At 41.0% G+C, this 16,148-nt stretch overlaps 1 protein-coding gene across 1 annotated transcript; it reads left to right on the plus strand.

Moving 5' to 3' along the window:
- Positions 1-3,265: 3,265 nt before the first annotated feature.
- Positions 3,266-3,739, plus strand: LOC120849979 (the record flags this gene model as incomplete). The annotated part of the gene is made up of 1 exon (XM_042287438.1): positions 3,266-3,739. A coding segment is annotated over one exon (474 nt), but the record flags the coding sequence as incomplete, so codon positions are not given.
- Between the last annotated feature and the right edge of the window lie 12,409 nt (positions 3,740-16,148).

Below are 16,148 nucleotides of genomic sequence, written 5' to 3' on the forward strand. Positions count from 1 at the left end.
TTTTACAAGAAAAAACCGGCCTGTAAAATACACCTTTCACGAGATGTCTTGATTGCTAGGTGCAGGCGGCGATTTTGACGGTCCATTTTAGATCGAGCATGGTGACTTGGGACACCCTATATATATTGAGGGCCTCAGGCTTCAAACGGAACGGTCCAAACATTTTGGTAACACTTTATTTGTTTTAGGCAGGTTTCTTTTCTGTGCCATTTCTCGTAAAGGCACTGCGGCATTATAGTATTATAATTAACTCAGGCACGTAGTCAGGATTTTGTTTCGGGGGAGGGGGGGGGGGCGCTCATGACGAAAGTCTGTATGAGGGGGAGGGGGAGAGGAAGTCCGAGCAAAATGGAAGATTTCGAGGGGGGCCCGGGCCCCATGCCCGCCCCCCCCCCCCCCCCCCAGCTACGTGCCTAAAATAACAAATAACCTGAAATATTAACATCGATTCTTTTTGCGCGGGCTGTTCTAGCTAACCAAGACTGGAGAAAAGTTGTTGCCACATGTGTCCACCCAACGCTGTGTTCTTCACAGTTCTAATGCGAAAGTTAAAATATTTCTTTGCGATGTGTTAAACTCGCTAATTAGCACATATTACTTATCAAACTTTCTAAACATTCATTTCTGTCCTCAAGCCGTTCAATACAAAAGTCGCAGAGCCTGCTGAGAAATATTCCATCGTGTCGTTTCCGATAGTTTATAGTGAATCATAATATCATGCCGCGTCGTTTGAAAGAAAGCGGAGTAGGTTTAAAAAAAATTCACTTGGCTAAGGACGCTATCACATCGCAGTTCGCTAGCGGGTAACCACGTGAAATATGGTTTTTTGTGTATTTTTATTTTCGTGTGTTTTTCTTTTGTATTTAAAACAATTAGATACAGAAAGACCACATTGGTGGAAACGACAAGATGGGATATTTTTCAACACAATTTTTTGCACTATAAAGTCCGCGCAAAAAATTAATAATAAATAATCTTTATAGTTAATCTGCTTTTATTAACAAATTCGGCACATCACACACACACACACACAAATTCCTGACTCGCTCAATAGGATTGTGAAGAATGCTGCGTTGGCTCGACACGCATACTGTTCGCCAGCTTTATTTTTTTAAAGACTTGGCAGAAGTTTACTTGGAACACCTTGAATACTCGCCGACAGCTCAAAGCCCGACCCACAGAATCGTCTTCTGCCGGGCAGAAAACCGGCTCCCAGTTTCCTTCTCTCCCTTCTGTCTTATCCTCTCCCCACCGGAGGGGGTCTCCGAGGTTGCTCTCATCAGTTGGTCCTCGCAGAAAAAAAAAAGATCTCCCTCTTTTTCGAATGGAAAGGAGGAATGGAGGGAGGGTTTTCTGCTTTCTGGTTTTTCGTCGGCCTTTAAGAAACACAGGACGTGGCGAGTCGCCGGCATGTTGTTATTATCGCTCCACAGCCAACAAGACTGCGACATTAGACGATAAGAACACCAAAGAGCCATTCACGAAGCGAGATCATATAAGAGGCCCATGCTCTTCGTTTCTTAACCCTTTCGTGGCGAGAAGGGGTGGGGGGGGGAGGGGGGGGCAGTATATTTATCCGGGAGAAAAATAAGTGCGGCGAACATGGCCACTCGGATGCCCGCTTACCCACTTTTGGAGTGCGGCATGTCCTTTTTTGAACACACGAAACAAAACAAAATCTTTTTCTTTTTATTTCAAGGAGTGAGATTTCGAGTTATCTTCATTTCTCGGCAAGTGCGTGTGCTGGGGCTCGTAGATAGATAGAGGTAACGCTTTGTTTGTTTTTGTCCGGTTTCAAAACCTTCGTGCGTCTTAATTAAGGAAAGCCGTATTTTGCTTGTAGAGCCAAACTCTGATGGACCTTAAAGTTGTGGACGCTTGCGTTTTTGTGCAATACCGTGACCAGAGACAAGGAAGATGAGCTTTGTTGTTTTTTTTTTTTTTCTAGAATGAAACATGCGAGACGAAAAATCACCGGTACCAGATAAAATCCCAAATGAATTCTTGAGGCGTTACTGCGAACCGGTTTCACGCTTTTTGACCATTATCTTTCAAAAGTCGCTATAGTCGGTTACAGGTTAAGAAGGTAACGGCAAATGCCCCTCAAAGGGAATCAGATATCCCTCCGCCACCTCCGTATCCAATAGCGTCCCATCGTTTCCGTGACGTCGCGGCGAACGCACGAGGAGGGTCTTTCCTTTAGTACATATTTGCTTTTTCTTTAGACTCTGACTTAGCATTGTGGAAGTCACGAGAGGGAGATTAGTTTTTCCCCCTCCGATGGAAACAAAGGCTGATTTCAGGGGCTCCGTCCCCCTCCAATAAATACAAAAAAGTCGCCTTCTTAAAAAGTGGGATTGGAGTCAAGTTGGAATCCATTGAAGCGGAACAAGGAGCGTTTCCAGTGAACTCTTCTTTCGACTGCGGAGAGATTTGAAACGGGCGCATCACGCTTGTGGGAGGAGCTTCTCCTACCTTCTTGACTTGTAACGGACTATAGGTAAATTTCGCTTACCAAATATTGGTTAATTGCCAAAGTTGTGCCCATTCACAAATAGGGCAACCATCTTGAAGTTAAAAACTACCGGCCAATATCGTTGACATCAACATCATGGAAAATGTTCGAACACATCATTTCTAAGCATCCCGTTGATTTTCTAGAAGACAGCAACCTTTTTTATGATAAACAACACGGTTTTCGCAGGAATGAACTCAATCAGTTTGGAAAAGTGCTAAATGTTTGTGGCCAAGTCGATGTTGTATCTGTCGACTTATCTAAAGCATTTGACAGAGTCATGCATACAAAGTTAGTTGAAAAGTTATTGCTTCTTGGTGTTGATAAGAACTTGGTTCTTTGGATCAAATCATGCTTATCTTATAGGACACAGTACGTTGAAATTGACGGTCATGCGTCATCTGTTTTACCGGTCAGGTATGGCGTATCCCAAGGATCTGTTTTAGGGCCAGTTTTGTTTTAGTCTATGTTAACGATATCGCTAAAGATATCGACCCAGTTGTAGAAGTGCGTTTGTTTGCTGATGATTGTTTTGTTTACATCCCCGTAATAACTGTAGATGATCAAGAATTATTGAATGACTCTTTGAGAACTATATTTCACTGGTGTGAAAAATTGGATATGCGAATTAAGTTTAATAAAACAACTGGCTTAAGCATCACCAAAAAGAAGTCTCCGTTGATGTTCTCGTATGAAATAGACGGCGTAGTTTTGCAACGTTCTAACACTAATAAGTAGCTTGGTATTACTATCTCGGGTGATCTCTGCTGGGATACGCACGTTGAAAATGTATGTAATTCAGCATATAGGAAACTTTGTTTTAAAAGGCGATCTCTAAGAGGGACGAACTCCGATATCCGGACCAGCGTTTATAAAACTCTAGTGCGCCCAACATTGGAATATGCATCGATAATATGGCACCCCCACGCACAAACTCAAATAGATAAAGTGGAGCGCATTCAAAGGCTAGCGGCAAGGCTTATGTTTTCTAAATACGACAGACACGAGTGTGTTTCGGCATTGTTGAGGGAAGCCCAGTCATCCTCCTTAGCATCAAGATGCAAAATTGCGCGGCTGAAGTTTTTTTTTTTTTTTTTTTTTTTGTATTTTAAGTATCTCCATATTGACACGCAAACTTATATCAGATCTCCTGGAAGACGGTCTCGACGATTGAACTATGAATTGTCAGTTGACCCATTTATGCCCAATATCGATATTTTTTAAATATTCGTTTCTTGTCAAAACAATTGAAGAATGGAACAGATTAACCCCAAGTGTTTTTTTCGGACGTCACTTCTGTTGAAAAATTTGAAGAAAAGTTGATGACCTGGTTTGCTGAGGAGTAGTTGCACCTGTGAAAATGATTGTTCTATGATAATTTCTTGTGTCACCTGCATCTTGTTTGATATATTGCTGTATCCACTCCCGCTATAACCCGCAAGGTTTGGCAGTATTTGAAATAAATAAATGAAATAAATAAACTTATCCGTGGCCGTATTTTGCCCAAGAAGAAAGTTGAAAACCCCAACTTCCACCGGTGATGGCACTGTAGTAGCTAGCAGCGTGAAAAAAGAACGATGTGCACATGCACTGCCTGCTGCGCACCAATCTATCTACACAGAGCCACGCTTCTGGAAATTTCGCGGAAAATGGTCCATAAATTGGTCAATGGGAGCTATGCCTCCCAATACGGTTGGGAGCTATGCTTCCCACTACGGTATTTTTACCACTACGGGTAAAAATACGTTTTGTTGTGTGACACTCGCCTCACAGTCTATCGCCTGAATTACTAAATAAATTAGGCTGCCCATTCCCTTAAAACTTTGGCCACAAAAGGGTGAAACTGTCGGTAATTGTTCAGAATTAGAAAGTTGTTTAGTTCCCCTTCCTGCAGCCCATAAAAAAAGCCAGTAAAAAAAAAAATACAGTAAGATTTTGAGCGAATGACGAATCTGGTTATACTGAAAAATGCAATTTGCGCAGGGACAGTCGGCAAGTCGAACGCTCAAACGCCATGCTCATTGTTCCTGCGAATAATTTTTTTTTTCTTCATCTTTAATTGTGTTCGAGCTTTGTTATTCGCTGGGATCCTTCTATCACTTGCCGTCATTGGCTATCTCGTGTGATCCTTCTATCACTCGCCGTTATTGGCTATCTCGTATTTTCAGAGCAGTCAACCTGCAGACCTTTTTGAGAGAGTAGTTTTCTGAACTCCTAGATCAACTTCGACTTAGTTTTTGCTTTCATTTGTGTGCGTTCACTTGTTTTTCTCTTTTGACTTCTTTTATTTATTGCCTTCGATTTTTTTTCCTTTTGGAACATTAAAAATATTTTCCGGGATGATGAAATAATGTAAATATCTCCGGACGAAATATTTAGTGAGACAACTTTTCTACCTCTTTGTTAACTTTCACTGAAAGCGCAACTCTTTTTTTTTTCGATAATTGAATGAACTTTTAACAGTTTAGAGAGATTTATATTATTTTCGTATATACCCCGTGTTCTGAACTTCTTATATAGCTTGTATTTTTTATGTTCTGGATGTAATACATGTGCAAAAAACAAAACATACTCTCGAATGCAAGCGAGACATGGCAGCACACTTAAAAGGGCCTAGCAAATAGGCTAATTCTTTCCTTTTAAACCACTGAGTGGAATGAACAAAAATTGTATGTATGAGAACGATGTTATTAGAAAATAAATTATAATCGCAAAAACCCAATTTTCAAAGGCGTAACAAAATAATTTGTTTTTACGTCTTTATAAATATAAAACATACATTTAGTTAAACCTTGGTAGTTGCATTGTACATATTATCGAGCTTTTACTTTCCAAATGTGGTTGTCATAGGACATTATTAATAAAAAAAAACATTTTTCGCCAGCTGTGAAGATGTTTCAAAATTACAAAAAAAAAAGTAAAATGAGCGTGTAAACAACGTCCCTTCGCGGCAGATTTTTATTATTCTTATTATTATTATTATTATTATTATTATTATTATTATTATTATTATTATATGAATAGATGTTACAAACGTTTGCGCTGGAGAGTAGTTGTGAAGACCTACTTCTCAAAAAAAAAAGGTATTAATAATTGTGATGGCAGGATACTTCACAATTTGAAGAACGGGGGCCGTTGCATTCATCTTTTGCCAAGCTACATTGACACGGAGCAGGTGTGTTTCGCGGAAATATAACAAGGACAATTTCAGGCATTGGAAACTGACGATATTTCAGGTGCTACTTTTTGCGACAGTTAGTTTTATGACTGAAACATCAACGTCTTGACAACTTACATAATTTATTTTACAAGTTCTCTTAGGTATGCACACAGCATGTTGGAAAATACAATTTCATGTATCTCTGTAGTAATAAAAGACACTATGAATTGTGTCATTCAAGAAAGGTTTGGGGAACCATTTCCAGAAATAAACAATTTGCATATGAACACTTTCTAATAATACTAAAATATGTCAAAATGCGCATCACTTAATGAAGCTCCTAGACATTCTTCGACGACTTGGCAAACCTGTCTTTTTTCTTTTCTTTTTTTTTTTTTTCTGGCGAAGCATCGTGTAAACGCATGACCAGGAAGCGAGGAAAGCGGCAACAGACCGTTCGCTCAAAATGAGCCGACATATCTTCGTTATAGGGGCTTTGCCGCACAACATCAGCTTCAAGCATGAACTTTGGAAGCTTTAATGGCTCGAAAGCGGGGCTTTCTCGTAAGAAGGGGAAACTTGCGAGCTTCCGCAGCTCAGTTTTGCTTCGTATTCCCTTCTAGTCGATCTTAGGCCCTCGCCCCTACCTCATAATCAGACATGCATGCATACGGCTCGGAGCGTCCTTTATTTTTGTTTCTACTTTAAAGCAGGATGGACGATTATGTGAAACTATGCGTTCGCAAAACACCGCCTTACGCTAATGTGTGTGATCAATAATCAAGCTATAAGCCCGTGATTACCGTAAAAAAGAGAGCTCATTCTGTGTTGAACTAGCATATCTATAGCTTGTGTGGCAACACAAAGAAAAACGTACTTTTTCTTTATTTTTAGGGGGGAACAGAGTTCGTATATATATAAAGCTTTATACTCCAAGGGCGACTGTCTTAATGTTTCTTACTAACGACATACAAAGAAAAAAAATATAGTTTTGTTTATTTGCATAGCACTTGGGGGGGCCAATCGCTGCGATCAACGGATGGAGCTCGGCCAATGACGAAAGCAAAAATATCTTTAAACCTAAAAAAAAAAAAAAGATTATCTGTGTTTTGGCACTGAACATTAAGTTTCACGGTGCTCAATGCCTTAGCGCAGACCATTTTGCTGGCTCTCTCAGCACACTTATTCAGATATTATAGGAATGTAGAACATATTTAGCGCCTTTGCTGGTACCCTCAAGGTGCACAATGCACCACCGTTGTTGCCAGATAGGGTTCAATAGAAGTGTCCCACGTTTGAGAGTCAATAATTTAAACCGAGCGAACAATGTTCTTCCTGTGTCACGACCTGTATCCATAGGACCTGGTGAGCTTCGACTGTTCTAGTCTTCTGAAAATCTGGTTTTCTAAAAATATATATATATATATATATATATATATGTATATATATATATATATATATATGTGTGTATATTTTTTTTAATCTTTTTCAGATGACCTTGGCGCACTTAGATGAGCTGCACACTTCAGGTCGGTGAGTAGCATATGTCGAGTAATTTTTGCTTACAGAATCTGAGTTTGTCGGTGTCTTTTAGGTGTCGCTAATGATAATGTCACTGATTGAGGTATGCAGATGGGATAAATATTAAGGTGATGTTCTGACCCAACTCCGATTAGAAAAAAATATGGTTCGCTCCTGTGTACCTTATTGTTGGTGCTAGTAATGTCTACGTTTACTCGAGCAACTGTTCTGTCTTCCATGTTTTTCCTGCATTGTAAATATTTGAATTGTTTATTATATTTATGTTTTCGCTCCAGTCTAAACCGAGTGTTGGTGGTTAAGTGTTTATTTATTAGGTTGTTTGAAGTTAGCGATCTACTCTATATAATGTTGTATTTTATTTGACAGCCGTTCTGTTGTCTCTTGGCAGGTTTATGACGTGGCGTAAAGAATACATGGCCAGGAATAACCACAAAAAAAAAAAAAAAAAAAAAAAACTTGATCAGGAATAACCACAAAAACAAAGGATAGAAAGGCTTTAAGTCTAGAGTTACCCTTCTCCTAACATCTACCCGTTTCAACCGTTACGGTTAAATTTAAGCGTAGTCATATAAGATCAGATCCACCGGTGTTGTAAATTTTTATGACTTTTTAAAAACATTTTTTGAACACGTCGTTATGGTTAAAGACACACAGGAAAGAAGCGGTGCCCGGTGGGTACAAATAGCCTTAAAATACTGTCAGGTGTTTTTTTTTTCCCCATATTAGATTCCGTTTTACACTATGGCGACTGTAAACGAACACATCATCAGGGTTCAACTATAAGTAATAACAGCATGCAAGCATCTCTGAATAATCGTTTATAAAAAAAAAGGTAAGATTCGTATTGCAACGATTGTGCTCACTGAACGTACGAAGGGTTGTCGTTGAAAAGATTCAGTTAAAAGAATTACTATGTGCAAGTGTTGTATTGTTCACTTTTTTTCCACTAAACATAGGACTTCCAAAAGGTGTGGACCAAGTTCGGTTGTATATTTCTCATTGGCAGCTTTTCGTCATTACCTTTCACAAAAAGAAGTGCTTTGGTGTTTATTCTTACTTTGATATAAATATGATTTTAATTGAATCAGTCCTGACATTCTAATAATATTATCCTTATTTATTCGTTCATCCGGCAGCTGAAACCCCTTAAAAAGGTTATTTATCCTTAGCCGCGAAATGTCCTTTTTTTCTTTTTTTTTTCAGGTCTTTAACGAAATTTATGAAACTCAGAATTGAAATTGAGAAAAATATAATTGCAGAGGTCATGCATGGTCCAGCGTTTGGGAAGATTGACTCAGTTCAAGGGACTCGCCGGTGAACAAGGATGTCGTTTTTCTTGTTTCATTTTAGAAGGAGCTCTTGATGCAGCCTGTTACTCAGTTTTTATTTATGGCACAGGGATTTGTAATCTACAGTTTCTAGAAAGAATGCAGATTTGACTGGGGATCTGCAAGTAAGCATCTTGTAGACTTACTTTAGATCTACATTTCATAAGAAATCAATTCCTTTCATTCTTTGTATAGACAGTTTAGACTGAGAAACTTCAGGCCTCCCTGATAGCTCGCGTATGTTACACTCTTAGAAAAGAGCTTTTAAAAAGCTAGTAACTGCAGCAGTTACCACCTTTCTCTGACTGTTACTGCTTTTTACCAACTATTTACTACCTCAAAGGTTGGATATGTAGTAAAAAGTAAGTGCAGCAGTTGCTACCTTTTCCTGACCGTTACTGCCTTTTAACTAGCTATGTTTGCTACCTCAAAAGCGCGACAAGTAGTAACTGCAGCTGCTATGTGGGGTCGCGAAAACATGGCTGCTGGGAACGTATGGGGACGCTGTTTTATAGGCTGTCGCAAATCATTACTCTGTGTACCGTTACTTAGTAAAATATACATTTCTTGGAATGTTTAGTAACAATATAGGAGAACAATATTGATGCGAAGGTAGCTCCCAGTTTGTAACATCGTTCACGGACGAGGTGGTCACTGACCAACCGACTTCTTTCAAATGATCTGTATAATAGACGCATGGGTAGCTATTGGCGGCAGCGATTGGGTTAGCGTGTCGCCGCGTGGAAAAAGATTATCCAAGTGATAATAATGTTTTTGCCAATTTTGAATTTGACGTTGACTAGCGCCACCTGAGTCTTTTGAGAGTAAGTGCCAGTTACTAGCTAGAGGTGCGAAAATATACTAGATTGGTTAGTAACCCATTACTAGCTTGACCGTTACTACCTACTGTTACGATATGTATTTAATAACATATGTGACAAGCAGTTGCTAGCTTTTTCCTAGTGACGTACTAGCATGTTTTTAAGAGTGTGCGTTGTAAATTATTTGTTTTCATATCTTGAACACACGGCACATCATCACTTTATGAAAACTGTTTTTATTTTACTCCTCATGCCCATTTGTCGCTAGCCTTTTTTGGTACAGAATCCACGCGCATACAGACATACGCGCGTAAACACAAGCTAATTGCCACACACAGCTGAACGAGGATGGAGATGAATTATTTATTTGTGTTTTTTTATGACAATTTCATTAGGTTATTAGTAAGGAAAAATAAGTTATAAATGTCATCTGGGTTGCATCGTCTCCAATTGTCGGAGTGGTCGTCCGTGCTGGGGCTCTATTGCTGTGGCATTCCAGAAGGTTGTGCTCCACAAATTTGTCGAAAATATGAGGGCGTGTTTCCGCTACGCACTCGACATTGTGATTTGATGTTGGAATATTACGGTTTTAGCAATTTTTGTAGAGCTGTGATTCGATTACTATTTTTAGCATATTTATCTGTGACCTTAGGTCAATAAATTAAGTAATTAATCAGCATAATGCCGGGTGCTCATAGAATTGATAAACTCTATCACGATTCTAAATATAATATATATTTCGGGAACACTATTGCTTGTTGGTTTCTTTGTCATACATTCGAAAGCGACTTGCTGATGGCAAAGGTAAGTAGGAAGAAAAAAAAGTCAATGTATATGGGACTAATACTAGGTCTGTAAAATAATGCATTAAGCAACCGTTGATCCGATTACTGTATTAGTTACTGACTAATTTTTTAATCGGGATATCAGTTAAAGTGGACCTTTTATGTTCTGATGTTCTCCCGGGCATCGCCTTTGTCTCGTTTTCAAACTTAAACACCAAGAACTTAGTCACTGTAAGATCAGTGCTTCACTGACAATCTGTTCTAGATACATGTAAATAAACTGACGTGTCTAAAAAGTTAAAGAACATATTTTTTGTTAGCTGCTTAACTTCACGATGGAGAATATTCTTATTGCGTTGTGTTTCCTTCTCCGTGTTCCTGCTGCCTACGGTAAGGGGGATGAGTGATCAGCAAAGCATCACGGTAATATTTCTAAATCTGCTGTCTCGTACATGGATCAGAAATACTTTTAGGCAAATTACACATACCTCATGCGTTTGAGTTGGTTACAGAGTACAACTAACTGGCAACTTCATGTCAGTAAAAAGGTGTGCACATTTATTTCTCTTCTTCTCTCTTCTTTTAGCCGTAGCATTTGAATATATGCCAAACTATAATAAAAATAAATAAAATGTTGTCTTTCAAACGTATACTGTTCCTGTATGGCTAGAGCTAAAAGAATCCCAGTAATTGTGTTCCCCAAATGTATAGTGTTTATTTAAACTCTCAACATACCTGGGAGAAATATCAGCTTCTGCGTTACACCGATTGACCGATTAATTATTTGTGTGAAGGTTCCCTATTCATCGGCTACAAATTCTTAATCTGCGTAAAGCACAATACTGCTGATACCCAATTGCCAGCTACTGAGTAACGGGCTGAAGTTGAGCTTGTTAGTGCCAACAACTATGATAGTACCAGCTGAACTTAGGAAAATAGAATATAGAGGGAAGAAGGAACAGAGATACCGTTGGTAGTCCAGCGGTATGTCTGTCCCTTTTTCTCTCTATATTCTGTCTTCCTAAGTTCAGCTGGCCCTATTATAGTAGTGCCAGCTACTAAAGTGAAATCTCGGTTATTGAGACATGCGTTAGGTACGGATAAAAGTGTAACGGGCGAGATTCATGCCAAGGAAATCAGTTATAGCTAGGGCTCCGTGTTTTCGGATTTTATTTCTCATGAACTTCGGAGTTTATTTTTTTGCCAAATATTCGGAGTTTATTTTTGTTAGATTTCCAATTCTCCAAAGTAGGGCCTTTATTTTACAGCGGAGCTGTTAAGGGCTAGGTTCCCCAGGATCGTGTCCGGTATGTCGACACAATCCTACCTGGACAGCTACCGCCATCTATAAGCGACGGCGGCAAGCACACAACCAGTATGGTTTCCGCCGTTGCTCGTAGATGGCGGCAACCTTTCGAGCTATAATAGACGAAGGGATAGTTCGGCGCGTTCGTGGGAATTCATCGTAGGAAACAGCGCGAAAAACAGACGACAAAGAAGCACACAGTGTATCGAGTACAGCTCCGCTGGTCGTCCTTCTTCACGAGAGTGGAAAGGCTGAACGATTTTTGGTATGTTTCTCAATTTTCAAGATTGAAAATAAAAAATACTAACTGGCGGGTATGATATCCCTGCCCGAGACTTATAAAAAATGCACGTGTACATGACATTGGCGCCCTTGGCATTAGTAATACTAGCTGTCCCGCGATAAAAATTGAAAAAGACACATTAAAACCACTGAACTTCTTCCCTGACGTAGTCGTTTGAAAGCTTGTTTTCTTTTCATCCTATTCTACCGCTTCTCCCTGCGGGTGTGCGGGGTGGAGTGGTGAGATAGAAGCCCCAGCTGTCCCTCCAATGAAATCGAAGAGTTCACAGGTTTCACGGTTATCAAATCACAACCCTACATTGCAGCGGCAGAGCCAGTGGGGAGCCTTATGGGGCGCCCCCCCCCCTCCTCCCCCCCCTCCTCCCCCCCCAAAAAAAAAAAATTTAGCCGACTCCATAATATGCACGTGCATTTTGCCCCCCCCCCCCCCCTCCCCCTCCGCCTTACCTCAAGCCATAGACATCCAGCCCCCTCCCTCTCAAAAAGAAAAAAAAATCCTGGATACTTGACTGCTACATTTCTCTAACAAGATAAATCTGGAAATCAAAAGAGTGGCTTGTGTCGCGACCCAGAATTACAATGCCTCGCTGTCCTGGACGAACCCCGCCCGACGGGATAAACGGTGAACCTTCTTTGGTCACTACTACGAGATTTTGAAGGAATCTTCAACTTCAACTTTATTGTTTCTCTCCAGGGGAGAGGGGGAGGAAGAAAAAAAAAAGCAGACTTGTCGCTTCACAGAGTTTCTCCTCCCCACCAGCAACGAGAGAAACTATTTTACATACTAGTGACCCGCAGAACAAGGATTACATAGGATCAAAACACACAACATTAAGCAGAAAAAAATATCTGACATACATCACGAACATTTCTTGCAGGTCGGAGGTCCCATCAAGAATAGGCACACATAACACTAGAGATAGAGAAACATTGAACGAATATCCTTTCTGTTCAAATTCATCAAATCCGTGCCCAATCTATATATTTTGTTTATAACATTAAGCAACGAGTACAGCAACATCTGGAGGCCGTAGCCTGTTCTCGAGCGAGGCGTTGACCTTGTGTCAACACAACAGCCTGCATATGCAGGCACCCTCCGCTTTATATTGGCGATTGATAGAAAAACAAGTTGATTTTGCCTGAGAGACGTATGATATGTTTGAAAAGGTTTATAATTATAATGCTCTGTAATTGGAACTATATGAAGGGTTTTGAAAAGTTGTAATGTGTGAGCGTTGCTCTGAGGAAACTGTAATGTGTGAGTGTTGCTGTAATGTAATGTGTGAGCGTTGCTCTGACGAAACTCACTTGTAGAAAAATTCCTTTTTTGTTACTTTTTGGCCATCGTAGCCTCCAAATTCTGAGGTGTTTTTTTTTTTTTTTTTTTTGAGAAATCTGGTGTTAAGAAAATTTTACTTGCGAGTGTTTTTCGGATTTCATCGGATTTATTCGAAAGCATGGAACCCTAGACTTTATGGCCCACTAATGTTTCTTCACAATATTAACCATTTAAATTTTTACAGTTGTACTCTTTGAAACTTGGAGCATCGGAAGACAAGAAACCTCGCCGGTATTTAGATTCATGTTCATTTTGAGAGCGACAGACGCAATGCCTCTGACAATCCCACATAAGGGTTGTGACGAGAGATTATTGCGTTATAAAATTAATGGATCCGTTAGTTAATCACAGTCCTACCTTTTTAGGATTTTTTTTTCTTCTTGTGCCCGTGTCGAAGTGAATGTTTTTGTTTATCATCTACCTGTTAGAGGTATAAGTATAAAATCACGATCAGGTTCTGACGTCAATGCGTGCGCCAGAAAATCATCGTCTAGACTCAATACTGCGTGTTATGTAATAGTCACTGAAGATGTTGTTAATATTGCTTCATGCAGGGAACTTGCCCCAGCTCAAGATATCTGACTGTTTTGGTCTTTCAGGTGCGGGGAGCGTGTGTGTGTGTGTGCGTGTTTGGGGGGGGGGGGGGGAGGGGGAGGCTGCACGCATAAGCATTGGTTGAGTTTACATGAATGCGGCAGTAGCGTATCGAATCGACCCATGCAAGCGCCTCGATGCTCTAGCCAAGCGCATCGAGCTGAGTCCGATCCGACCCGTTTGAAGGGAGTGCTTTGAGATTTCCAATTCCAATCGAAACCTCCATAGTAAATTCTAGCGAATCGAATCGAGTACCTGAAGGATGGGAGAGAGGAGGGAGGGAGAGCGAAAGGCTTTGGGATGACCTTCAAGCGTCTTGTCACACCGTCCAGACCGCATCGTCGCCGATGGACTACCCTAATCATCTATGCCCCGTCATTCCGATATCCCGCGCGCTGGGCAAACCGGAAACGACGGACCGGTCACGGGGGTTGCGTTGTAATCCTTCGACACGAGGTGTCCCCACCAGTCGATTCGAATCCATATAAACGTGCTAGTTAAAGAGGATTCGACGGGATAATTCAATTCGACGCGTCAAAATTGCATCCCTGCTGGCGCAGCCATAGCCGTGTTGGCGCAGCTAACGCACTCTCAAATCCAGCGCGCTGAGGCAGTATGTTTTTTATCGTCTAACCCAACGCCATCTAGAACATTGATGGTCTTTGAATGCCCCACTCTTCCTCCATGGAACTTCATCAGCGTCGGATGGCGCCAACTCGGCGATTGAACCGATCCCGATGCCGAGCGTCCTCCCACACGTTCATTGGACACGAGGCCCAGCCGAGCACTGGCGCAGCACTCGTATCCAATCAGTTTCTTCGCTCCGTCTCAACGTGGAGTTTACTACGATTGGTCCAACGCTATTTTACCGGAACACGTCTTAGAGAAAGGGCTCTGTTTATCGAAACTCAATTTAGAGAAAGCGGAACCTCAATCTAGAGAAATGCTGTTTATCGAAAAGGTGACGGTTCTTAAAAAAAGGCACCCCCGCTTCGCGCGTGTATCATTGGGTCGCGTGTTAACCCACCCGGACACCCCTGTTTGCGGCGCTTCGTGGCGACAGTCTGCGGCGGCTCATCACCAGGGGTCTCCCCAGTAATTAAAATTATGGGGGTTGTCTAAATTTTTAGGGAGGGGGGGGGGGGGCAGGGTTTGGGGGGGGAGTATTGAGAATAGAGGAGTCGTTGCGAACTAGGGGGCGCCTTCAGAAAAACAGGGGGGGGGTGTACCCCCCCCCCCCCCCCTAGGTGTTGCTCATCACTGCTCATCACAAAAATGTTAACCCACCTGGGTTTTCCACCCGTACACGCCGCGGCCGAATTTGCTAAAAAGCGGCTCATCGCCATTTTCTCTAAACTGAGCTTCTCTGTGACGCGATTCGATAAACTGGGGTCGGTAGAGCGGTAGTCGCTAAAACGAGCTTCTCTAAACCGTATGATGACGTGATGACGTCAAACTTCGAGTCCACAGGCTCTGATTATTCTAGGTGGTGTTGCCTAAGCGTTGTTCCCAAACTCTAAAAATGCCCGTGCGTGTATTTTCCCGCACATCACTCGGAGAGCCAATCATCGTAACTTACGGAGGCAGCTCGGCGAATGACGATGCCGAAACATATGTTTAGACCAGAATCCGCAGTCTGAATTGTGACGTTAAGCAAAGCAAAACGTCACGCTTGTATTGCTTAATGTAACAATTCAGACTGCGTTTTTTGGTCTAAATAAATATGTTTCGGCATCGTCATTCGCTGAGCTACCTACGTAAGTTGCGGTGATTGGCACTCCGAGTGTTGTGTACGGAAAAGTAGACGCACGGTATCTTTTTTTTTTTTTTTTTTTTTTTAAGTGTTGTGGTTTTTATTTTGTTCATAAGAAACATTTTAATTCTAAGTTTTTTTTTTTTATGAGCTTCTGATATTTGAGGATTTTAAAATGTGCGTTCGCAACCAGCGGCCTTGACAGAAACTTAATTTCTTTTTCTTTTTTTTATGAAGGATATTAACAAAAAATTCTGGTAAGATCGAAAAAAAAAAATCACATTTATGCAGGTTCCTATTGGGACTATTCCTGCGCGATCTGCTTTAGGTAATCTCGGTATACACTACAACAACAATATACGCGCAATGAAAATCCTACAGAGCATGCGAAAAGCAAGCTATTGCCGTCTGCATGTTTTGACCCCAAAACGCAGTACACGCTTGTATAATATGCTAATCGATGCGGTGTTCGAACGGAAGCTACGATTTTCGCTAAAAACCTGTCCAACTCCTGAGCCTCATATTTCGGTTTGAATCTCCTTCCGAAGCGATTGATTTTCAGATACTTTGCGCGGATGTGTAAATACTGACTGATGTATTATTTTATGCGTAACATAAAAAAAAAATGAACATATTACACGTCATATCCCGGGACCAATGGGGAACCGGCAAGCATCTTATGAAGTCTCGACAACACCCCGT

This window comes from Ixodes scapularis, unplaced genomic scaffold (assembly GCF_016920785.2).
Source record: "Ixodes scapularis isolate PalLabHiFi unplaced genomic scaffold, ASM1692078v2 PGA_scaffold0__279_contigs__length_252992795, whole genome shotgun sequence".
NCBI classification, from domain to species: domain Eukaryota; kingdom Metazoa; phylum Arthropoda; class Arachnida; order Ixodida; family Ixodidae; genus Ixodes; species Ixodes scapularis.